At 45.3% G+C, this 19,310-nt stretch overlaps 2 protein-coding genes across 5 annotated transcripts in view; one reads left to right on the top strand and one right to left on the bottom strand.

Moving 5' to 3' along the window:
- Positions 1-506: 506 nt before the first annotated feature.
- On the bottom strand, positions 507-4,284 carry acot20 (acyl-CoA thioesterase 20). The gene is made up of 4 exons (XM_076037675.1): positions 3,915-4,284; positions 2,547-3,091; positions 2,256-2,458; positions 507-1,705 (listed from the first exon to the last, which is right to left on the bottom strand). Exons 2-4 carry the CDS (start codon positions 3,001-3,003, stop codon positions 1,112-1,114), a joined length of 1,254 nt encoding a protein of 417 aa, XP_075893790.1. The 5' UTR covers positions 3,004-3,091; positions 3,915-4,284; the 3' UTR covers positions 507-1,111.
- A 1,097-nt stretch (positions 4,285-5,381) lies between these two features.
- The window catches only part of susd6 (sushi domain containing 6), a 30,526-nt gene continuing 16,597 nt past the window's right edge, over positions 5,382-19,310 (top strand). The window contains exons 1-2 of one of the 4 annotated variants that reach the window (XM_076037791.1): positions 5,382-5,676; positions 11,057-11,245. Coding sequence is in view for 3 of the 4 variants with exons in the window: in XM_076037788.1 (XP_075893903.1) it covers positions 11,098-11,245 (148 nt within the window). In the remaining variant the exon portion in view is untranslated. The remainder of the gene's footprint in view (positions 5,677-11,056; positions 11,246-19,310) is intronic. The other 3 variants (XM_076037788.1, XM_076037787.1, XM_076037789.1) reach the window with 3 other exon arrangements.

Raw genomic sequence — 19,310 nt, forward strand, 5'->3', positions numbered from 1 at the left:
GTATAAGAAAGATGATGCTGTATTTTGTGTTAGAAGCCTCTAAGTATAACACAATTAGCCTTTAGATCAAAAGAATAAATAAACACGAAGTAATCAGTCCTGACATGTTTTCACAGTTCATGAGCAAAAAAAAAAAAAGTCCTTTTTTTAAAAATGGTATAAATAATGGCCATTGTGATGGAAAGATTTGCATGCACTCCTGTCCTTGTTGTGTTTAAGCTATTGACGTCAGACTGTATGTGACTTGACATTCGGATTTTTTTTTATTTTTTATTTTTTAACGTGTGTGGGCGCATAAGTGTGAAGAATTCGCCTTAGTGTACGTGCACGCAAGCAGCTGCTGGGTTTCATGCTCATTTCCAGGTAAGCACAAATGTCTTCCGTCCCATGTCGTTTCTACGCACTTCCCTACAACAGTCACTAGATGGTGACATCACGCAACTTTAAAAAAGAAAAAAGAAAAAGGCCACAGGTTTTTGTCTGTCCGATGTATTAATTAACAAGTCAGAGGAACTTCTCCACTGTAGTCGCTCTCTGTGAGAGTTACACGCATGTCAGAAAAGATACTGTCCCTCTTACACAGATTTTCTTGGCTTGTTTCCATCATCATTTCATGCATTTCAAGGCTTAAAACAATCACATCAATGTTGAGTTGAGTTAGAGACAGGAAACAATTCAAGCATTACATTACCACACAAGGCAAAGCAAACGTCATGATGTGTGTTATTTGTAAGCCACGGTCCTATTAGCAACCACATTGCACTTGGCGGGAAAAGGAGTGTAGTACAGAGAATCTATTCAAACAACTTTTTGTTTTGAACCACAGATTACATTATTCATAGTGATGTTTCGTTATACTTTTGATTATTTTCATTGTCTATTATTTATATGATATTATTTTTGAACAACAAGAGTCAGTTGCCAGTAAGAAGTACAGAAGTTCAGATCTCACTATGCGCTATTGTGTTCAGACTTATATATCAGTGGAAGTGCGGATTCAAAAATGAGTTCACTTTCAAAATTCAAATAATCGGTTGTTTCTTTTCAGTGTCATTAACAAGAATTTTTGTGTCATCATTGTGGTTAATGGTCATCTAGCCAAGACCAGCATTTACAACTTGGACAACTTGTTGTCCAAGTGTAATGAGAAGAACTCCTGGACTTTTTCCCAGAGATCAAGCTGAGCATCACAGTGGGCTTTAGGTTCGCCACCAAACACCACGTTGGTCCCGACTGCCCCATGAAACCCAGAAGGACAGAAAGGCGTGTGAGGGACTTCCAGAAAGTGTCCGGCTTTCGGGTACGTCACCAACTTAAACGACTCTTTGCCGTGTTTTCTCAGCGTCGCGGTGGCGTGCTCGGCATGAACCAGACTGTTCCAGTTGCGGTCGTCCTCAGACGCCGCAAATAGGAACTGGCAGTCAGCACGTTCAATTGGAAAGAGTGACGCCTTGCACTCCTCCAAGGAAGGGTCTGGTAGGCAATCGCGTATATCGACGAGCCCCGAATCAGTCATTTTGAAATTATGGAAAATAGGGGGAAGTGGTGGGAAAACAAGGTCCTTATAGGTTAGGGGGATGACTGTGTTTCCACTGGCGGCGTTGATGCACACAGTCGCTGAGATCCCAGAGAGAAGAGACGACATCGCCATAGCCAAACCGCCACTGTGAGAGATGGATATAATGCCAATTCCAGGGCCTTTAACCTGCACAGAACACAGTTACTATTTAAATATGTTAAGAAAGAACATCTCTAATGTCATCATATAAAGAGAAGATAAATAATAACTTCTTACAGATGTTTGCTTAGCACTTTACTAGTGCATTACACATTTAGTGGGACTGATTTTCTTTTATTACCAAATTAGCAACAAATCTGAGAAACAAGAATCAATAAAAGATAGAACACATGGATATAGAAATTATTTTTTTAATACAGTCTACCTTCTTTCATAATTGGATATGTATGAATAATGTCTGGCCATTAATTAATGTTGTTTTTGCTTTGTGTGTCTTTCCTTTTCTTCTGTCTTTGGTCTCAACGTTGGTAAACTACAAAGGTTTCACTTTTCAGATTTAACTTCAATTCTAAACTTCATATTTTGGTTCTCCCTCAACCCATGCATTGTCTGCCATTTTCACTCTAAAACATGATGGGAAGTGTAGTTCCCATTGCATTTAAATCTGCTTAACTGCAGCAGAAAGCAAAAAAAACAAAACCCCCACTATTATTGTTACATAGTGTCCAACACTGACCTCTGGCTGTCTCCTCAGGTATGACACAGCCTCTTCAAAGTACTCCAAGTCCAAAACTTTAGGGTTTTTTGGTAAATCCTCATAGCCAAAATAGGCTAGAGCCAGAACGACATAACCTTTACCCGCCAGGATGCTGGCTCTGGGCTCAGAGAGACGTCCCCCAAACGTATACAAATCCACTATACCTGGAAATGGCCCCTTCCCTGCAGAATACAAATGTTCACCAACTTTAACTCCTCTTAAAAAAAATACACAAACAGACAGACACACACACACACACACTTAACCTACCTGGGGGTACAAAGAGGACTCCTCGTATTCTTCCCTCCTTCACAGGTACTCTCCTCATCCCCTCAATCATGTACCCTCTTTCGTTGGTTTCCGAGGCCAACAAGTCCCCCGTCTCTTCGTTCAGCACCTGTATCTCCACACGAGTCGGGCTGAGCACGTTCTTCTTTGTCAGCTTGCTGTGTGGAGTCTCCGGTGCCAAGGACCAAAACAATCCCATCGGCTCCACGCCGGTGTAGCTTCCTCTGAGCGAGGGTGCGCGACAGATGTCCACTTGGCCTGTTTCATCAGCTTTGTACAGGGCAGAGGCCTTAAAGGTCACCCCTCTGTCATCAACGACTCTGGACCTTAGTTCAACAGGTTTATGAGGAGCAAGTCCTTCCACTTTCACTTGCACCAGTTTGGTGAAAAGACAACGGATGCTGGGGAGGATTTTCACACGGATCTGCGAGTTGGCCATTTTGTCAGTATAGGATGTGAAGAGTGACTTACTTTGCTCGTTTTTGTTTTCACTTCGGTATTATGTTGCAGATTTGCTGTGACTGCATCTGTCCCAAAAAATTAAAACAGATCTTTCATCATTCATTCATCCTCTATACCCGCTTATTCCTATTCAGGGTCACGGAGGTTTGCTGGAGCCTATCCCAGCTGTTTTAGGGCGAAGGCAGACACACAGATCTTATTTTGTTAATTTTATTTTATTTTTTTGCCTTTCATTTATAAAAATAACTAACGGCGTCAATACAACAGAAAAATGTGTGCATATTTAAAAATAATAATAATCTGAACACACTAACATGTAGATTATAGTACATAATATCCTATTTGCACATCTATTTTTACATTAAAGGTCCTTTCATTTGTCCTTGCATACCTATACAACGTTATGTGCAGCATGATGCCCTTACCAATAAGTTTTATATGAATAACATGACAGTGTACTAAATTTAAATCTTTATCTTTGTACCCCTTTGCCAATAAGCAACTACATAAACACGCGACACCAGATATATTAAAAAGAAAAAAGACAGATCAGCGCCTACGGCAATGGAGAAAGACATGCGAAGGGAAGTAGGTGAAAGGTAAACCAGAGAGATTTATCAAAAATGAAAAAGAGAATGTGTATAACAAGCGCCATTAGAAACCAAAAACACTGAAAATAACACAACACCTAAAGGATGTATCACGTTAACAATAACGTAGCTTTAATAAGCGATAATTAGCAAATTAGCACGGAACAACAATCTGCGACACGGTTGCCTGGTTTATCGGTGTTTGTAGTCCTTGTTATGAATGAATAACCAGTCGGCAGCGAATGCATGCCAGACTGTCGATACCCACATCAAACTATTATCTTTCATTAGCGCATACCTGGCCGTTCACGAAGCACAAACTTGTTCAAAACATTGTGGAACACCTTCCAGCTTTCCTTATCGGTCAAATGACGCTGCGTGCTCGCTGGACGCGACCATTTCCCCATAACAGGGGGAGATGTGGCAGCTGAGAAACATCTTGCGCCATGTCTTCGTTAAGTTTGACGTTATTTGCACTTAGAGCGAGTGTAAAATATATATATACTATTGTAAAATGGTATATATATTTTTTTGGTAAACCAATATATTTGACGTTGCATAAGGGAAGGCATTGATAGCAGCTACCCCTCCGTAGTAATCTGTCAGTAAACGATCGCACGTCCGCCTTGGTTGTGCTCTTTGTCTTAAATGTTTCTTTAACAGTTGAAGAAAATTTATTTTCGTTTGTTTGTTATTGATATTTTACATGCAGTCATCTCTGAAAATTATTATTATTATTATTATTATTATTATTATTATTATTATTATTATTATTAGTAGTAGTAGTAGTAGTAGTAGTAGTAGTAGTAGCAGCAGCAGCATGCTGACACGAGATGTCAGCATGCCTCTGTTTTAAATGTTTCCTTGAAGCTGCATCACGAGCCTATTTCGTAGAGAAATGAAACATATCAGAAACTCCAAACCAACACCCCCTACTATAATATGAAGTAGGGGAGACTGGGCCTGGTGGTCACACTTTTTTACTGTGGTGTGAATTATCATCATCGAAACATATTTCAATAGTCATTCCTACATTAAATGGAAGTTTAAGGTCTTGGCTTGAAATGTGTATCCCTTTCATTTTTCAACCAAATTACTAAATTCAAATTGTATGTTTGGATACCCCCCCCCCACACACACACACACACACACACAGCAGCGGCACATCAAACAGTGCTACGCAGACAACAGAGGGGGAAAAAAGTTGGTTTGGGCTGAGCAGTAATGTGAATGAGCGAAGGGCAGAGAGTCAGAAACCTATGAGGAAGATCTCTGCCAGTCATCTGATCTATGTATATATACAGTATATATAATATACACATATATATAATTCATTTATGCGCTTTAATTCATTGCGAAGCACTCTGGCTGGATGCTAATTGCATTTTGTTGCTCTGTACTTGTGACAAGTGCAATGACAATAAAGTAGAATCTAATAATCGTTTTCGTTTTGTAGGAATTTTTTTTTTTTTTTTTTTTTTTTTTTTTTTTAATCGTTCAATTCTTTAACATTCCACCGTCCACTCTGTCAAAATTTGCATGGAGTGGCGCACCTACAAGAGTAACACACGACTTGCGTTACCCTGAGAGAACAAGTGCGCCAAATTTGGGCGTGTTCTGTTTATTAACAATTCTTTTGTCTTCCTCAACTGACTTGTGAAAACATATCACTTGTTACATTTGCGTGCCTTTATTTTGACGCCGGGCTCGCTGGTTGGTCTTGACAGCTTAGGACCCGCCCCCTCTTGCGGAGGTAGCCATGGAGACCGCGCAAGAGCGCCGGGGCAGCTGCTAGGGTTCACGCACAGCCAGCGTTTCCGCACACCTACAATAAAACAGAGCTGCTGAGCCGACGACGAGGAACACAGCGCAACGGCTGTGGCGGCGGGACCACACGACCAAGTGTCATTTTTGACGGCACATTTTTTTGCCGTAATTTTTCCCTGTCATAACCACATTCTGGGGAGAGTCGGCGTGCCCATTTCCACCAGCGTTAATGCCTCGAATGTGAAGCGCCGAGGGGGGAGAGCTCGCCGCTCGTGACGTCCATCGTGAGTCTGGTTTGTTTGTTGTTGTTTTGTTTTTTTCCGCAAACTAAGCAAAGATAGGCCTCTGCCAACTCTCCTGCTGTCTCTCTCTCTCCCCCCTTTTCCTGTCCTGGTGTAATTAGTTTTTGTAACATAGAGCTATAAAGCTAGCAAGAGAAAGCTAACCACCCTTGAGTTTGTTTAACGCACCTGATCGAATGTGTTTCTAATCGTGCTGTCCAGGTGAAGGACATCTGGAACGTGTTTCCCTTTTCGGATTATTATTATTATTATTATTATTATTTTTAAATATTTAAAATATGAATTGTAATAAGCTTTACTTGATACACTGTTTGACCCAGTACGATAGACGTTAGTCAACCGTCAAATGGGCTTTTTCTTTTTTTTGTACGTTCGTCACAGTGGAGTCATTCGCGAAAACAGATGCGAAGAAAAAAAAAAACGCACTTGAGAGAGTCGAACATTTGCGCGTCAACGTGTCGCTTTGTTCGAATTGGAGTCGTAGCTCGCGAGCTCTTTGTTTTTGTCATATTTACGCACGCGCCCAGCCGCGCGTGCGCGTCGCCCAGGCAGCCCACCCTTTTGTTTAAATAGCTCGCAGTACAGTCGCACGTGTTGGAGCGTGTGACCCGCCGCTGCTGCTGCGAAGGCACTTGAGCTCGTCTCCCACCCAGGCAGTCACCGGGGCGGCTTGTTACTGGCTTCCAGAGGTATCCAGCTCTCACGTTATTGACAAATACGTTCACCCATTTCGCCGACGACGTGCCCAAGAAAAAAAAAAGAAGAAGGAAGGAAGGAAAATAAAGTCAAGAGCAGTTTCCTGCTCGCTCGGGTGTTTTACGGTAACAACAGGCAAGAGTCCAAAAGCCATTTCCCTGCAATCGCGATCATGACTGCATATCATTCGAACTGCAGCAGCTCCCTTCTGAAATACTGCTTGTTTATGGTGAACAGTTACTTTCGTTCTGGCCTTTACACAGTAGTGTTGGACTGGGTTGGGATGCTAAAAATTGACCTCAAGAGAATTCCTTTGTTTATTCCAGCTACCAGTTTCTCACAGATTATGGTATTGTAGGCTGGGGGGGGGGGGGGTGATTGCACATTACAGCAACCATCACCCAGATTCTTTCACTTTACATCCACTGTTTAGACCGGGAGTTGGCAAAGCTTTTGACTTGTGGGCTGGAGCAGGAGCAGAGGGATGGAGTGTTGTGGTGACCCACCTCGTAGGAAAAAAAATAAAATACATTGGATATGTAGAAAACATGTGCTTTGGTGTCTATTGAAAAATTAAAAAAAAAAGCAAAGTTACAACAAAATATGTGCCTTTGAAAGTCCCACAGTGTTTGCATTGTTGTGGAAAAGAGCGAAGATGCCGATGCAGGAATGCTGGGATAATAAGTAATTTAATGAACAAACAATAAAAAAAAAAGGGATCGGAGCTCCGAGGCACAAAACACAGTAAAAATGGGAGTGCGAGTGCATCTGCAAAGAGGGAAGGAGGAAGAAGGTCTTTTATACAGTGGACCGGGAGGGGAAGAGATAAGGAAAGAACAGGGAGGAGAACAGAGAGAGACAAACCAACGACTATACGATAGTTGACCGATTTCACAGCTCACATCCTGTACAGGGAGAGGATGAGCACATCCGTGGCAGGCCATAAAAGAAAGTGAAATACAATGCGTATATGTTAGCCTAGGATTCTAACAGTTTACACGTGCTACTAGTGATCATACAATATAAACCAAGATAAAGAATAACACAAGAATACTTTTCCATTACAGCATCTTTATTGAAATGACTCTTAAAACACTGAAAAATGGATGAAATACAGCTATTTAATGACTTACTATTAATATGATTTCTTCAAGTTTGGCGGGCCAGATCAAAAAGCAAAGTGGCCGCATATGGCCCCCGGTCCGTAGTTTGCCCATGCCCGGTTTAGAAAGTTGTGTTTTTCTTCTTCACACTCTGACTTTCCCCAGAGGAACAAACTGGTACAACTTGTGTAGTATTCAGGGCTGTCAGTCTTAAACCCTGTGTACGGCGAGACTCCCATTAAGCTTTTCGGCTGCGCTCCACGGTTTAGAGAAACATCTTCCGAGTTTACTTCAGCGGAGGTTTCTTTGCTTGCCCCGCTTCAGTGCTTTACATTTCTTTGCATTTGTCTCAGGTCAGTGACATGTTTACGCTCTTTTTTTTTATTTTAATTATATGTGGTTCTCGTTTTTGCTCCGCTGCTTTACCCTTTTCGTGTCCCTCAGTCTGTCCGTCTTTGTTTTTTGCCACACCTCCTTGCGCTGGTATGGAGGGATGTTTGGGTCCTATGGGGCTTAACACTCCATAATCGTGACAACAAAGGGTCCTTTCTGTGCTACCGCACAGAGGCCCATCTCTGGTCTCCCACCGCAAGCCCACTGCTGGGTCTACGAGCAGCACCGGCAGCGGGGCCTATCGGATGGAAATCTCCTCCTGGCTTTTTTTTCTTTGGCACACTGAGTGCTCTGTTCCCGGACACATGCCTGCAACTGCTGCTCTCCTTGGCTGCCTTTGCATTTCAGGAGCCCTGGGGCAGCTGAAAAACTGCAGTAGCAGGCAGTGGCCGGCTGGTCAGTCAGTCGACCGACGGGTGAAGTGGAGTGCCCACCCCCTCCCACCCAAGCATTGAACTTAAATGAGTCTCTCAAAGGTCATTTGAGTTTCTGTTTGCTTTCTCTCTTTGAATTCCTCTTAGTTGCAATTCTGTTGGGACCTGTTGTTTAAATAGCTCACCTTAAGTTCACCTGAAGCTTCACTTCAGCTGCCAAATTCCTGATGTTGAGTCTGATTGTCAGTCATATAACGTGAAATGGTATAATATAATAAGGGTATATGTCAGTAACCTTGAAAATTCTGAACAATCAACCCCAAATTTTTTGTTGTCACTCGAGGCTGTCAAATTAATGGTTGTGTTTGAAAGCAATAAAAAGGGAAGATAAAGGACTTGCAGCAAAAAACGCTCTAAGGATCTGTTTTGTGCCGTACCTTAGCACAGTGGTAATGATTAGCTTCTTTTTTTTAAAAGACTATCATAAAGGCAATTTGGCTAATTCAGTTTTTCTGCTGCCTGTCCAATAAGTGGGCCTCCAGCCCTCTGCACACAGTGCATTTTGAATACAATCTGATTTAACTTCCCATGATTGCCTTGTAGCAGATTGACTAACTCTCTGTGCCTCCTTCAGGAGGTTGTTTCAGCCAGTATTTAATGTCAGGTGTCTCTCCGGCTGGAAACAGTATCTGTGTTGCTGCAGGGTCTCTTCTGTCACACAGGCTCCAGTTGAATGGCTTTGATCTTATGTGCCTGTGGATCAGATGACTGGCAGAGATCCTCCTCATAGGTTTCATTTTGACTGTCTTGCCCTTTGGCTCATTAACGTTACTGCTTTTATTCAATTACATTGGATTTACTAATTGGCCTTTTGTCTAATGTTGACAGTGAGAAGTATTGTGCTTGTCTCTACTTGGTGTGGTGTCTGAATGTTGAATTCGTACAGCCAAACTAAGCTGGAATTTGGCCGAGCATTGAGCACTCTAGCACCATGCCTCAGCTTATCGCAGCATGGCCAAAAGAAATGTCAGTTCCAAAGCCATCACTGAGATCCATTGTAATTAATGAGTTACGGGAAACTTTGTGATTTTTCTGGTATCCATCAAGCGTCCAATGTGTATTTAAAATCCAAGTCTTGTCTTTCTCTTTGTCTCTTTGCTTAAGTTGCAAGAGGCACTGCTCTCATCTGCTCATCGTGTCCACTCTGCAGATCTGCAATTAAATTCGCCACCCGGTTAAGCAGAGTCATGCCATCAGGATAGCCATTAGTTCAGCAGTCTGGTGTAATAGGGACGAGCTCTCTGCCCTCTTTCAAAGGTACATGGTGGATGCCAGCGAGCTACTTCCTCTCTCCTCTGCGGCGATGCCATTAAAACGTACACCTACGCCACCTTCAATTAACTGCGCTCAATAAGCTGATCGATAAACAAATGCGGCGGGAACAAACTTTTCCGACTGTGCAGCTTTTTCTAAAAACCCCTGGGTTTCAGCTCCGACTTTTGAAAACCACAAGCTTAGCAGCAGCAGCAGCAGCCACTCTGTGGCGCGGTTTTGTGGTTCATCTCTCTCTCTGCCTCTGCACCCCCCGCCACCTCCACCTTGCACACGCACCTTCATCCTCATCCTCTCGCCCCTAATGCTGCAACCTCATCAGCTGCGGGGATCCGTTTCCCTGTTACATCATGGGCAGCGCCGCGGCTGGGCTGGCTTATTTAGATGGATCCAGTTGCCAAGAACCAAATGTGAGGATCAGGGAGAGATCAGAGGATAGTTGCCTGCCGCCGCCGCCGCACACACCACTCAGGGTTGTTTTTTATTGTTCTCATGTGATGGTTATTATTAAATATATGTATTAGGGCTGCAACTAACCATTATTTTTGTTTTTGACTAATCTATCAATTTTTTAGTTTATTTAGTTTAGTTTATAGTCGATTGGTTGCGATTATTTCCTTTATTTTTCTGCACCTATTTTTTTCTTCTGTTTAACCTAACTTGCTTAAATCTTCACACCTGTGTTCTACTGCTGTACTCTGACTGCATGCTTCTTTTTTTTTATATACAACTATGTTAAAATAGTGACGCATAAAACATCTTTGACATAGTTGTTGTATTTTTCAATGTAAAACATCATGGGTACTTCGCAATGTAAAGATTACATGTTTGTCACCGTTAAATACCGTAAACAGATTTCCTCTGACGAAAAGATTGAATTAATATGCTCAGTGAAAGAGCTTTGCTATTCAGTGTAACCATTAGACAGGGGCTGTGACTCACTAATTACTGCCGTAAAGTACGCATTTACTTAAGCGAGCCAGAGTTCGCTAAGCTGGCTTGCTCCATGATTTTCCGACTGATGAACGTACAAAAAAAAAACCTATTGTGTACTTGCGTCACAGGCCGATGGTTAGTTAAAATATTACGTCCACCAATCGTCGCAGCCCTTATGATTCTAAGCACTGCTGAAAATTGTAGTTGTGCTCGCCACTGTTGAAGAAACGTGACACGTGGAGGATGTACATGCAGTCTCTCATTCACTGCTTCATTCATGCATTTGTTATTATTCACAACCTACAGTTCTCTCTCTCTCTCTCCCCCTCCCCCTTCCGTAGCTCTCTCTCTCGTTTTGTACCCTCGTGCCGCCGTGTGTTGCTTTCGGTTACATAATCCGCGCTGTTGATAGTAATCCTCTCCCTCTCTCTCTCTCTCTCTCTCTCTCTCTCTCTCTCTCTCTCTCTCTCTCTCTCTCTCTCTCTCTCTCTCACTCTCCCCCTCCCTCCATTCGTCCTCTCTATGTGGCTTGCGCAGGTTAAGCCGTTGAAGACTCTCGCTGGCCACCAGAGGAAAAGATGTGCGATGGGATGGTAGCGTTTCAGCCGAGAGCCCCGTCCCCCTCGCCCTCCTCCGCCTCCTCCTCCTCCTCCTGGCCGGCCCGCAGGCTGGCTGCCGCTGCGCTTCTCCTGCTCCTCGCCCTGCTGCCTCGTGTTCATGCATCAGGTAAGACAAACACACACACACACAGATGCGTGCACGCTCTTCTATTCGCTCCGTCTGCACTGACGCCATTCACGACCGAACGGGTTGAGACGTTTTGCTTTTCTCCTGACAGTCTCGCAGGTCGGTTTGATGAAACCGACTTCCTTTACCCTTGGCTCGGTCGGCTTGCTTTGCCTCCGAGCTCCAGCTGAGAGCTCATTCTCAGCACGCTCTGCAAAATCCATTCACCGCCCTAATGAGTCACAACAGCCCTCCGCCTCTATAGAGAGAGCGAGAGAGAGAGAGAGAGAGAGAGACGATGTTTGCTGTGGTCACTTTGCCGTCACGAGGTTTTAATCAGCCGTGACATTTACCGTCCTCTGAGAGCTTTTAGCACCGCTAGCCAGCTCCGGTGATTTTCCCCCAACAGCATTTGCACAGGATTCTGTTTTCCAGCCCAAGGTCTTCAGTCATCGTCTCAGTTTGAGTTTGAGTTTCCTGCTTAAAATTATTATGTTGTGGTGAAAAATTACATTAGTTTTATTCTCAAAAGGTACCTCTTGTGTTGCTAACAGCCTTTAGCTGTTTTAGCACTTGTCACGGCACAAAGAAACTACACTTCCTTGTGTGTGTGTGTGTGTGTGTGTGTGTGTGTGTGTGTGTGTGTGTGTGTGTGTGTGTGTGTGTGTGTGTGTGTGTGTGTGTGTGTGTGTGTGTGAGAAACACACACACACACACACACACACACACACACACACACACACATGTGTGTTTCTTTTTAACAAGGAAGACAGTCCTGAAAGCATGGACTCAGTGAACCCTCTCACTGGTGCCTGCTTCCTGTCTCGGAGGCCCTCCAGCCTTGGTCCTCTCCCCAAAATAAAACCCGTATTATCTCCACACTGGGATTTGAAATGTGCCAGATGTCCTTGCCACGGCAGCGAGGTGAACTTGCGAGATGCTCTCAAATGAGTGGCCGGGCAGCTCTGAGGCGGTGGGGGACGTCTTTGGAGAAAAAAAGAAAAATTAAATTCTTCTTTTCTGAAACGCGTAGAGAAAGGAGCATCGCCAGCGCCGGTCGGTGAGTGAATCAAAGCAATGTCAATGCAGGGAATTGAAAAGACACCGACAGACAGGCTGATCCCAGTTATAGCATCTCTCTTTTTCTCCCTCCCTCTCTCTGGATTATGTAATGCACGTAATTCATGAAGGGCCCAGAGGGACTGGTTTCACGCTCACGTTCTTGCTCTGACCCACACACACACACACACACACACGGCTGCACCGAGGAGACGTGTCCTCAAATCTCTGACTCACGTGCACTTTGTTTAGATATTTTTATATATACTGTGTATGTGTGTGTGCACGTGTGTGCATACCATCTATGTATATGTGTGCTTCGCATAGTGCAGTGTGTTCCTGGACGATGTATGTATTCCAGCATTAGGTCACAGCAACAGTGTGAGTGTGTCAGTGCATCAGAAGTGGAACCTTGTCTCCACTCTGTTTACGGCACTAAACTTTTTCCTGTATGTAAACAAACCAAGTTCCCCAAGACTGTCCTGTCCTTTACCCACATTGCACCTGTGCCTTCAACACAGCCTGGTCAATAATGTAGACTGACGGATAGCTCTCGAGAGATTCCAATTTTGTGCTACATTGTTTTGTTGGAAAGCTCTTGAAGGAACCAGTGCAGACTGCACACCCAAATTCTTTTTGTCAGGCTATTTTTCTTTTTCTCAGTCCGCAGTCAGTCTAGCATTATTCATTCATGCTATAATATAGCCTTGCTTTCCAAAACGTAATGGGAAATTGTAGGCGCCGCTCTGAGTGAACGGACTGGTTCTGTTTCAGCACCGACTCGCTTAATTGCAGCAGCCAGTGCAGTATTAATGCTGAGTCACAGTTCAGCAATTTGAAATGGTGCTCGGCACTTCACAAACTCTCTCGCGTTAACCGAACCTAGAGAACAGCCAATAATCCAAAGTGTTCAAAGTAACACAAGAATTAGTTTCAAGTGAAGGTGCGATGCTTATTTTAAAGCTGGAAGCCTCTTTATTTTCCACCTCTCTTTCTCCCTCTCGCCTGCTCAACATACATTATTCACGCAGGTAATCCCTTGACGTGTTGCAGGGATGGATACTGCTCTGGAAATATTCATGAATCTGAAATTTCATCTCCGCTGACAGGTCCTGTACCAGGTTCATACAAATAGCAGTGTGGGGGTATGAATAGAAATGGATACTAAATAAAACATACAGCGCCAGCATTTGCATACCAGAGGGCCACAGAGCTCAACTCCAGAGTCCAGCCCAGCCGGGCATCAGGTGGCTGCTGCTGCTGCTGCTGCTGCTGCTTGTAGCACTTTTTGAACAAAAAAACGTTGCTGTGTTTGTTAATACGCTCCATTAATGATGGGATGATGGACGGTAAATAGTGCAACAATCCCTGGATGGGATGGAAGTGAGTGTGTGTGTGTGGGGGGGGGGATTCTGCACAGTATGATTTCCTTTCTTCTTCTGTCGTCGTTTTGTAGTCCACCTTCATTTTATTGCACTCAAAGTAGCCAGAGCCACTACAGCGCCGCCCTGCTATTTGAGTCAAGCCAGTTAGAACCGGAAGACTAAAATTAAATAAGAATAGACAAGTTTGTGCCGTGCGTGTGTGTGTGTGTTTCAAAGCCTGTTAGGCCTGAGTTATATTTAGAGCACATCACAGAACAAGTCGTGTCTTTTCTTTTTCTTCTGCCACTCAGCTGTAACACTGTAAACAGGATCAGCAGCAGGGTTTCTGGCAAGCACGCTTGCACGTCCGATTGTGGCTCGTGCGCGTTTTTGCTCTTTTTTTTTCCCCCCGCCATTCTCCCAAAAGTGGCGACGCGCCCTAAACATAAACTTCCTCTGCATTCAACACGCAGTGCCCCTGCAAACAAACACGGCAACAAAGCCGCACCTTCGGGTTTTTGTTTTTTTGCGCACAGCCGGAGTAAATCCGAGCCATCTGGACGACTTGCTGCGGCCTGGACGTGGACCGAGTCCGCCCGAGTCCCATCTGACAGAGCGCCGGAGCTCAGTTCCCTAATATGGTGTCAGCTCCTCGCTGCAGAAACTCCGCGGTTAGTTTCAGAGGAAGCCGACCCAGACAGTGAGTCAGTCACTGAGTAGAGATGGGAAATTTGGAGAGAAAGAGAGCACTCGCATGCTCTCGTAGCGTTGCCCTCTGCCCAGACTGTGTGACGTGGCCAGCAGTGAAACAGTGGATGATCCCGTGTGCGTCTGCCGTATTCATAGACCATGCTCCCTGCCCAGAAGAAGGTTCCAGCGAGGAACCTCTGCACTCGATGTTTATGTATTCTCCTGCGTGAGAAACAGGAAGTGCCCTCCCCCACCCCTCGGCTCCGGGCCTCTTGGGTGAAAAGTGCAGTGTTTGGAAAGTAGACGAGCCTGGAAAGGCAGCGGAGGGGCTGTCTTTTGTAATTTCCCTGGAGATTCATGTTTTGTTTCCACTAATCGATCGTCCTCCTCGCCGTCCTTCCGCGGAGCCGAACACGTTCGTTCTCGACGTAATGGAAAGCAATCGCACCGAGGGATGTCTGGACCTGCTGGGCCTTGCGCCAACGTGAGGGGCTGCCAACCCAAGGATACGAGGATGTGCACTACTGTTCAAAAGTGTGGGTCGCTGACTCATTTCTGCATTGAAATGATGATTTTTAAATGCACTGCGATCATTATGAGTGCTCGCAAATCACTCAAGATGTGCTTAACAAGTATGGGAACATTTTAGTGTTTAATGAAAACCATTTCCAACGTCCTATTGAAAGCGGTTAATTCAAAGTGTGCAAAATGTTGTGTGAACACACTGACAGTAGGCTGTTTTAAAGAGCCGAAAATAGAAACCGTGTTGCTTAGTTTACTCTCTTATGGTTTAGCGCGCACACAGTTTTATTAAGTGTGATTGATTATAATACAAAGCTTTGTTTAAGAAATGTTTAAATTATAGCAATTTCCAAGCGTTCATCTTGTGATGTAATGATGGCTGCATCTTGCACAGTGGATATTCATTCTCTGAAATCCCATTCAATTAGACGTTCAAGGCAACGACTGTCCAATAGTGTGTTCAGCACATCCTGACTGATCTGACTAGTAATGGTGTGTGTGTGTGTGTGTGTGTGTGTGTGTGTGTGTGTGTGTGTGTGTGTGTGTGTGTGTGTGTGTGTGTGTGTGTGTGTGTGTGTGTGTGTGTGTGTGTGTGTGTGTGTGTTGAAAGAAACACAATGAAAAAGGACGTCTCAGCTCCCCCGTCTGTTTTCCCCCCTTTAATGACAGGGTAGGACTTGGGCTGCTAGTGTAGCGTCATTGCTGCGACCACATCGGGGGAAAGTCTGAGCAAGCCGTGCCCTGCCTCGTCAAACAGCCGCAGGCCTTTAAACTTGCTGCTCTACGCACCCGATACAAAAAACGCTCGTCTTTTAAAATCCCCACAGCGTCTTTGAGTCCATCTCCTCGAAGGAAGGTTTTTATGTTAAGGAACTTCCTGGGGCTGGGGCTGGGTTTTGGGGGGGTGAGTTGGTAGCTCCCGAAACAATTAGCTGTTGAAAACAGTCCCCAGAAGTCCCATTTGGAGAAGTGGCCTGCGCCAAGGCGGGAGGAAGGCAATACGTTGGCTACGGGCTCCTGTCTGAAACATGAGAACGGAGGGGAAGTCGGCCACAGCTCCTGGTGCCACAGCAGATCACCATCTGCAGTTAGGACCATGATCCGTGTGTGGGGGTGGGGGGATTCAGCACAGTATGATATTCTTTCTTCCTCTCTGTTCTACTTCTACTTTGAGTAATCCAACTCTTCATAAGATGTAAATAAATATTTTATCTTATTTTTTAAATGTCTTTATTTCGTTTGAATGAATAGAATTTTCCTTCTCTTTGCTCTCCACCGTTTCTGTAATTGCGCATTTCTATTCTCTAGTCGTTCGATTCCACTGAAAGTAGCAACAGCCGTTACAGCGCCGCCCTGCTGTTTGATTCAAGCAAGTTTGAATTGGGATACAAGAAATACACAGGCATTGATGGGCTGCTCCTGCAGGACCAGTAGCGAACCGGAACGTAAAGCAGCAAACACCACAAGCTGTCCGTGCACAGGGCTATATTCACCTTTAAGGTTTGCTCCATCAGTTCAGCTTACAGTGTAAAACCTGTTTGCAACTGTCTGCACATGCGGTGGGGCCTTTTGTCATGTAAAAGAAAGGCAGAGACGCAACAAAAGAGTTGAATTCGATTAAACAAAAGCTCAGGCTCCCATATTTTGCTTTGCAAAAGAAAGAATGGGGCGCCATGTTTGGCAAAAACCCACATTTACAGGTTATACAAAACGGACTGGTGATGCCTCTTTATGCCTCCCGCTGTCTCTTTATTTTTATTTGTTTTTGTCCATGGCAAGGCGAGGTGAGACTGAAGCCCATTAGAGGCCGTCTGGTCGTCCTCTTCCATTACGTGGGGTGTTTATCACTCTCAGCTCTCTGCCGGTGTCATTTAACGACTCTCTCACCCAATTGAGAGGACTTTGAACACCTTACCTGATTTAAAAAAAAAATAAAATAAAAAAAATCTGATCGCGGTGCCTTCTGTTCTCTTGAGGGTAATCACTGTTGATCTGTGAGAAGAACATTAGCACCTTCATGTCTTAGCAGTTAAGCCCCTTTGGAACAAACGCCTGATTCCTTTTTGATGTTTTTAAAATCCCATCCTTTTGTTATTATTATTATTTCCTTGATAACTATAAACAAAGATGCTTCTGTTTGTCTGTCCGATGCATCCGCATCTTTTGAAAAACACGCAGAAAAACAATCTTGGAGATTGTGTTTTCTCCCCCCCACCGCTGCAGCCAATGATTTCTGCGCTTCTGAGTAGATTTGTGTTTTGTTATTTTTCCACGGCACAGATCCACTTTGGCCGGCCAACTGACATCATCCCATTAGTTATCTTGCAATCGAGCGTCACGTTGATAACGTCAGCACATGCTGAAGCAGGAAGTGGTGAAAGCACTTTGGAACACGCCCAGATCTCGGCGGTCAACCAAGCGAAGCAGTTTAAGCCTCGTGTCGGCTGTGGGAGACGTAATCTCACAAGTGAAGCAATATCGCAGCCTTTTTCGACACCTCTCATCAGAATTTGATCATTCAGGAGGTACAGGCAGGACTCGACGCGGTTCGTAAACGAGTGAAACCTGGCTTGTCTGCAGCAGCAGGCAGCCGTAATGATTTCCAAAGGGCCTCATCTGACGGACCGGCCTGCTGAGTGCAGAACATCTCTGACTAATGAGCTGCTAAATATATCCCCGAGTCGCCTCGGTCTTCTGTTGCTTCAGCTGCCTTTATTCATTTATTTGTTTATTTCCACCTTAGTTTTTACTCTTCATCTTTGATTTTGCTTCACCTCTTCCTTCCTTTTTTTTTTTTTTAATTTTTTATTTTTTTTAAAACAAAGCCTTTTCTCCCTCCCTGCCTCCTGCGTTTGACTCATGTTCTCCACACCCATGAGTCAACGGCACCGCCGCGCTCGGACAGATTGATCAGCGCGCCGGGCCGTCCTACGCGTGTCCCGACGCTGTCAACGGTTGTGGGGGGGCGGCGGCGGGGGCATCGGCTCTGTTGGGAGCGGAGGGGCTGCAGAAGAGAAGAAATGACAAGAAGAGGGCGTTTGTGATTTATTCATGGCGACGGCTTTCTGACGCTCGCGCCTCCTTTGACGTCTCGCAGAAACGAGCCTGACGTCCGACGCAGCCAGCCAGACAGCCAGTAGGCCCCGAAGGTGAGGCGTCGAGCGATCGCGAAGGCCGGGCTGTTTCATTACTTGCTTACTTTGAATATCGTTTCTTCGAGTTGGAAGGGCAGGATTCCTAAACTAAAGCTCAGTATATGGACGCCAGGCTGCAGTTTTCCCGTAGTCATCCATCAGAATAACTGACGTCGACTCAAACAAAACGTTTTAGACGTCGCTTCTCTTCTTCCAAAGCACCTCAACCAACCCCCCCGCCCCCATCCCCTCCTCACCACCCTCCTCACCTCGCCTTGTTTCTTGAGCAAGCTCATCCATCGGCCCTCCCCATTTTTTGCATCCACAGGCCTCGTGCCTCAACATGTCGACGCTCTTGCGCGAGGCCGTGCAAATGGGATGTAGGAAGATTCCAGCGCAGGAAAACACGCAAGGGGCGATGACTCAGCCTCCTCACCGCACAGTTGCCGCTAATAATCGTTTGCCATTTTCACAAACCTCCACTTGTGACTCGGAACAGTGAGGCGAGATGAAGAGAAGTAAAAATCGGAATAACTGCGACGGACCCGCTGACTTTGAGGTGTCTTTGAGGTGGCCGCTGCCGCTGCTGCTGCCGCTGCTGCTGCCGCTGCTGCCGCTGCTGCTGCTGCTGCTGCTGCTGCTGTCGTGGGTGGAGTTGGAGGTCGCTGCACAGCTGTTTCTCCTTAGCAGCAGGAACAAGCACTGCGCAAACCACACCGCTGCTGCTGCTGCTGCTGCCACAGTATTTGGGGGGGGGGGGAATTTTCTTTCTTTTTTTCTTCAAATTTAGTAGATGTTTAACAATAGGGCGGTTAATACTTCCAGGCCAGGTCTGGAATGTCCGAGACTTCATCATTCTCAGCTGATCTGAGTCTCTTGTGAAGGGCGGCGGTGGAGCTGTTGGCCATTAACCAGGACACTTCAGAGTGGTGTGCGTGCGTCGTTTTTTCCGATCGGGCGGCCGAATTAACGTCCCGATATTTCCTGCCCGCGTCTCGTTATTTCCTGGTTGCGCCCCATTTCTCAAACCCCAGTCCGTCCATTAGATGGAGTGCGGGGGACGTCGGCTCGGTTCCAGCGCGACGGCCTCCGTCTTTATTGCATCATCCACAACCCCCCACCCCCTCCCCCCACCCCCGCCGCGTATCAAACAACGGCCGCTGTTCTCCTGTGCATGGCGGCGTCCATTTGGATAATTGTGTGGGGATTAATGAGGAGCCAGCGTGTGTATTCAAGTCTCAACGTGCACTTATTTACGGCCGTACTCTGCAAATTAATTTTGCGTCCGTACAGCTT

Source organism: Nelusetta ayraudi, unplaced genomic scaffold (assembly GCF_046127955.1).
Source record: "Nelusetta ayraudi isolate G7.1 ecotype Tasmania unplaced genomic scaffold, CSIRO-AGI_Nayr_v1 ptg000052l, whole genome shotgun sequence".
Lineage (NCBI taxonomy): Eukaryota > Metazoa > Chordata > Actinopteri > Tetraodontiformes > Monacanthidae > Nelusetta > Nelusetta ayraudi.

What these genes read in the sequence shown, in the direction of transcription:
- acot20 (XM_076037675.1), bottom strand. Translation starts at nt 3,003, where the DNA reads ATGGCCAACTCGCAGATCCGTGTGAAAATCCTCCCCAGCATCCGTTGT. An exon ending in AGTCCTCTTTGTACCCCCAG is followed by an intron (nt 2,459 to 2,546) that starts GTAGGTTAAGTG and finishes TGTATTCTGCAG; the next exon opens with GGAAGGGGCCATTTCCAGGT. An exon ending in ACCTGAGGAGACAGCCAGAG is followed by an intron (nt 1,706 to 2,255) that starts GTCAGTGTTGGA and finishes TGTTCTGTGCAG; the next exon opens with GTTAAAGGCCCTGGAATTGG.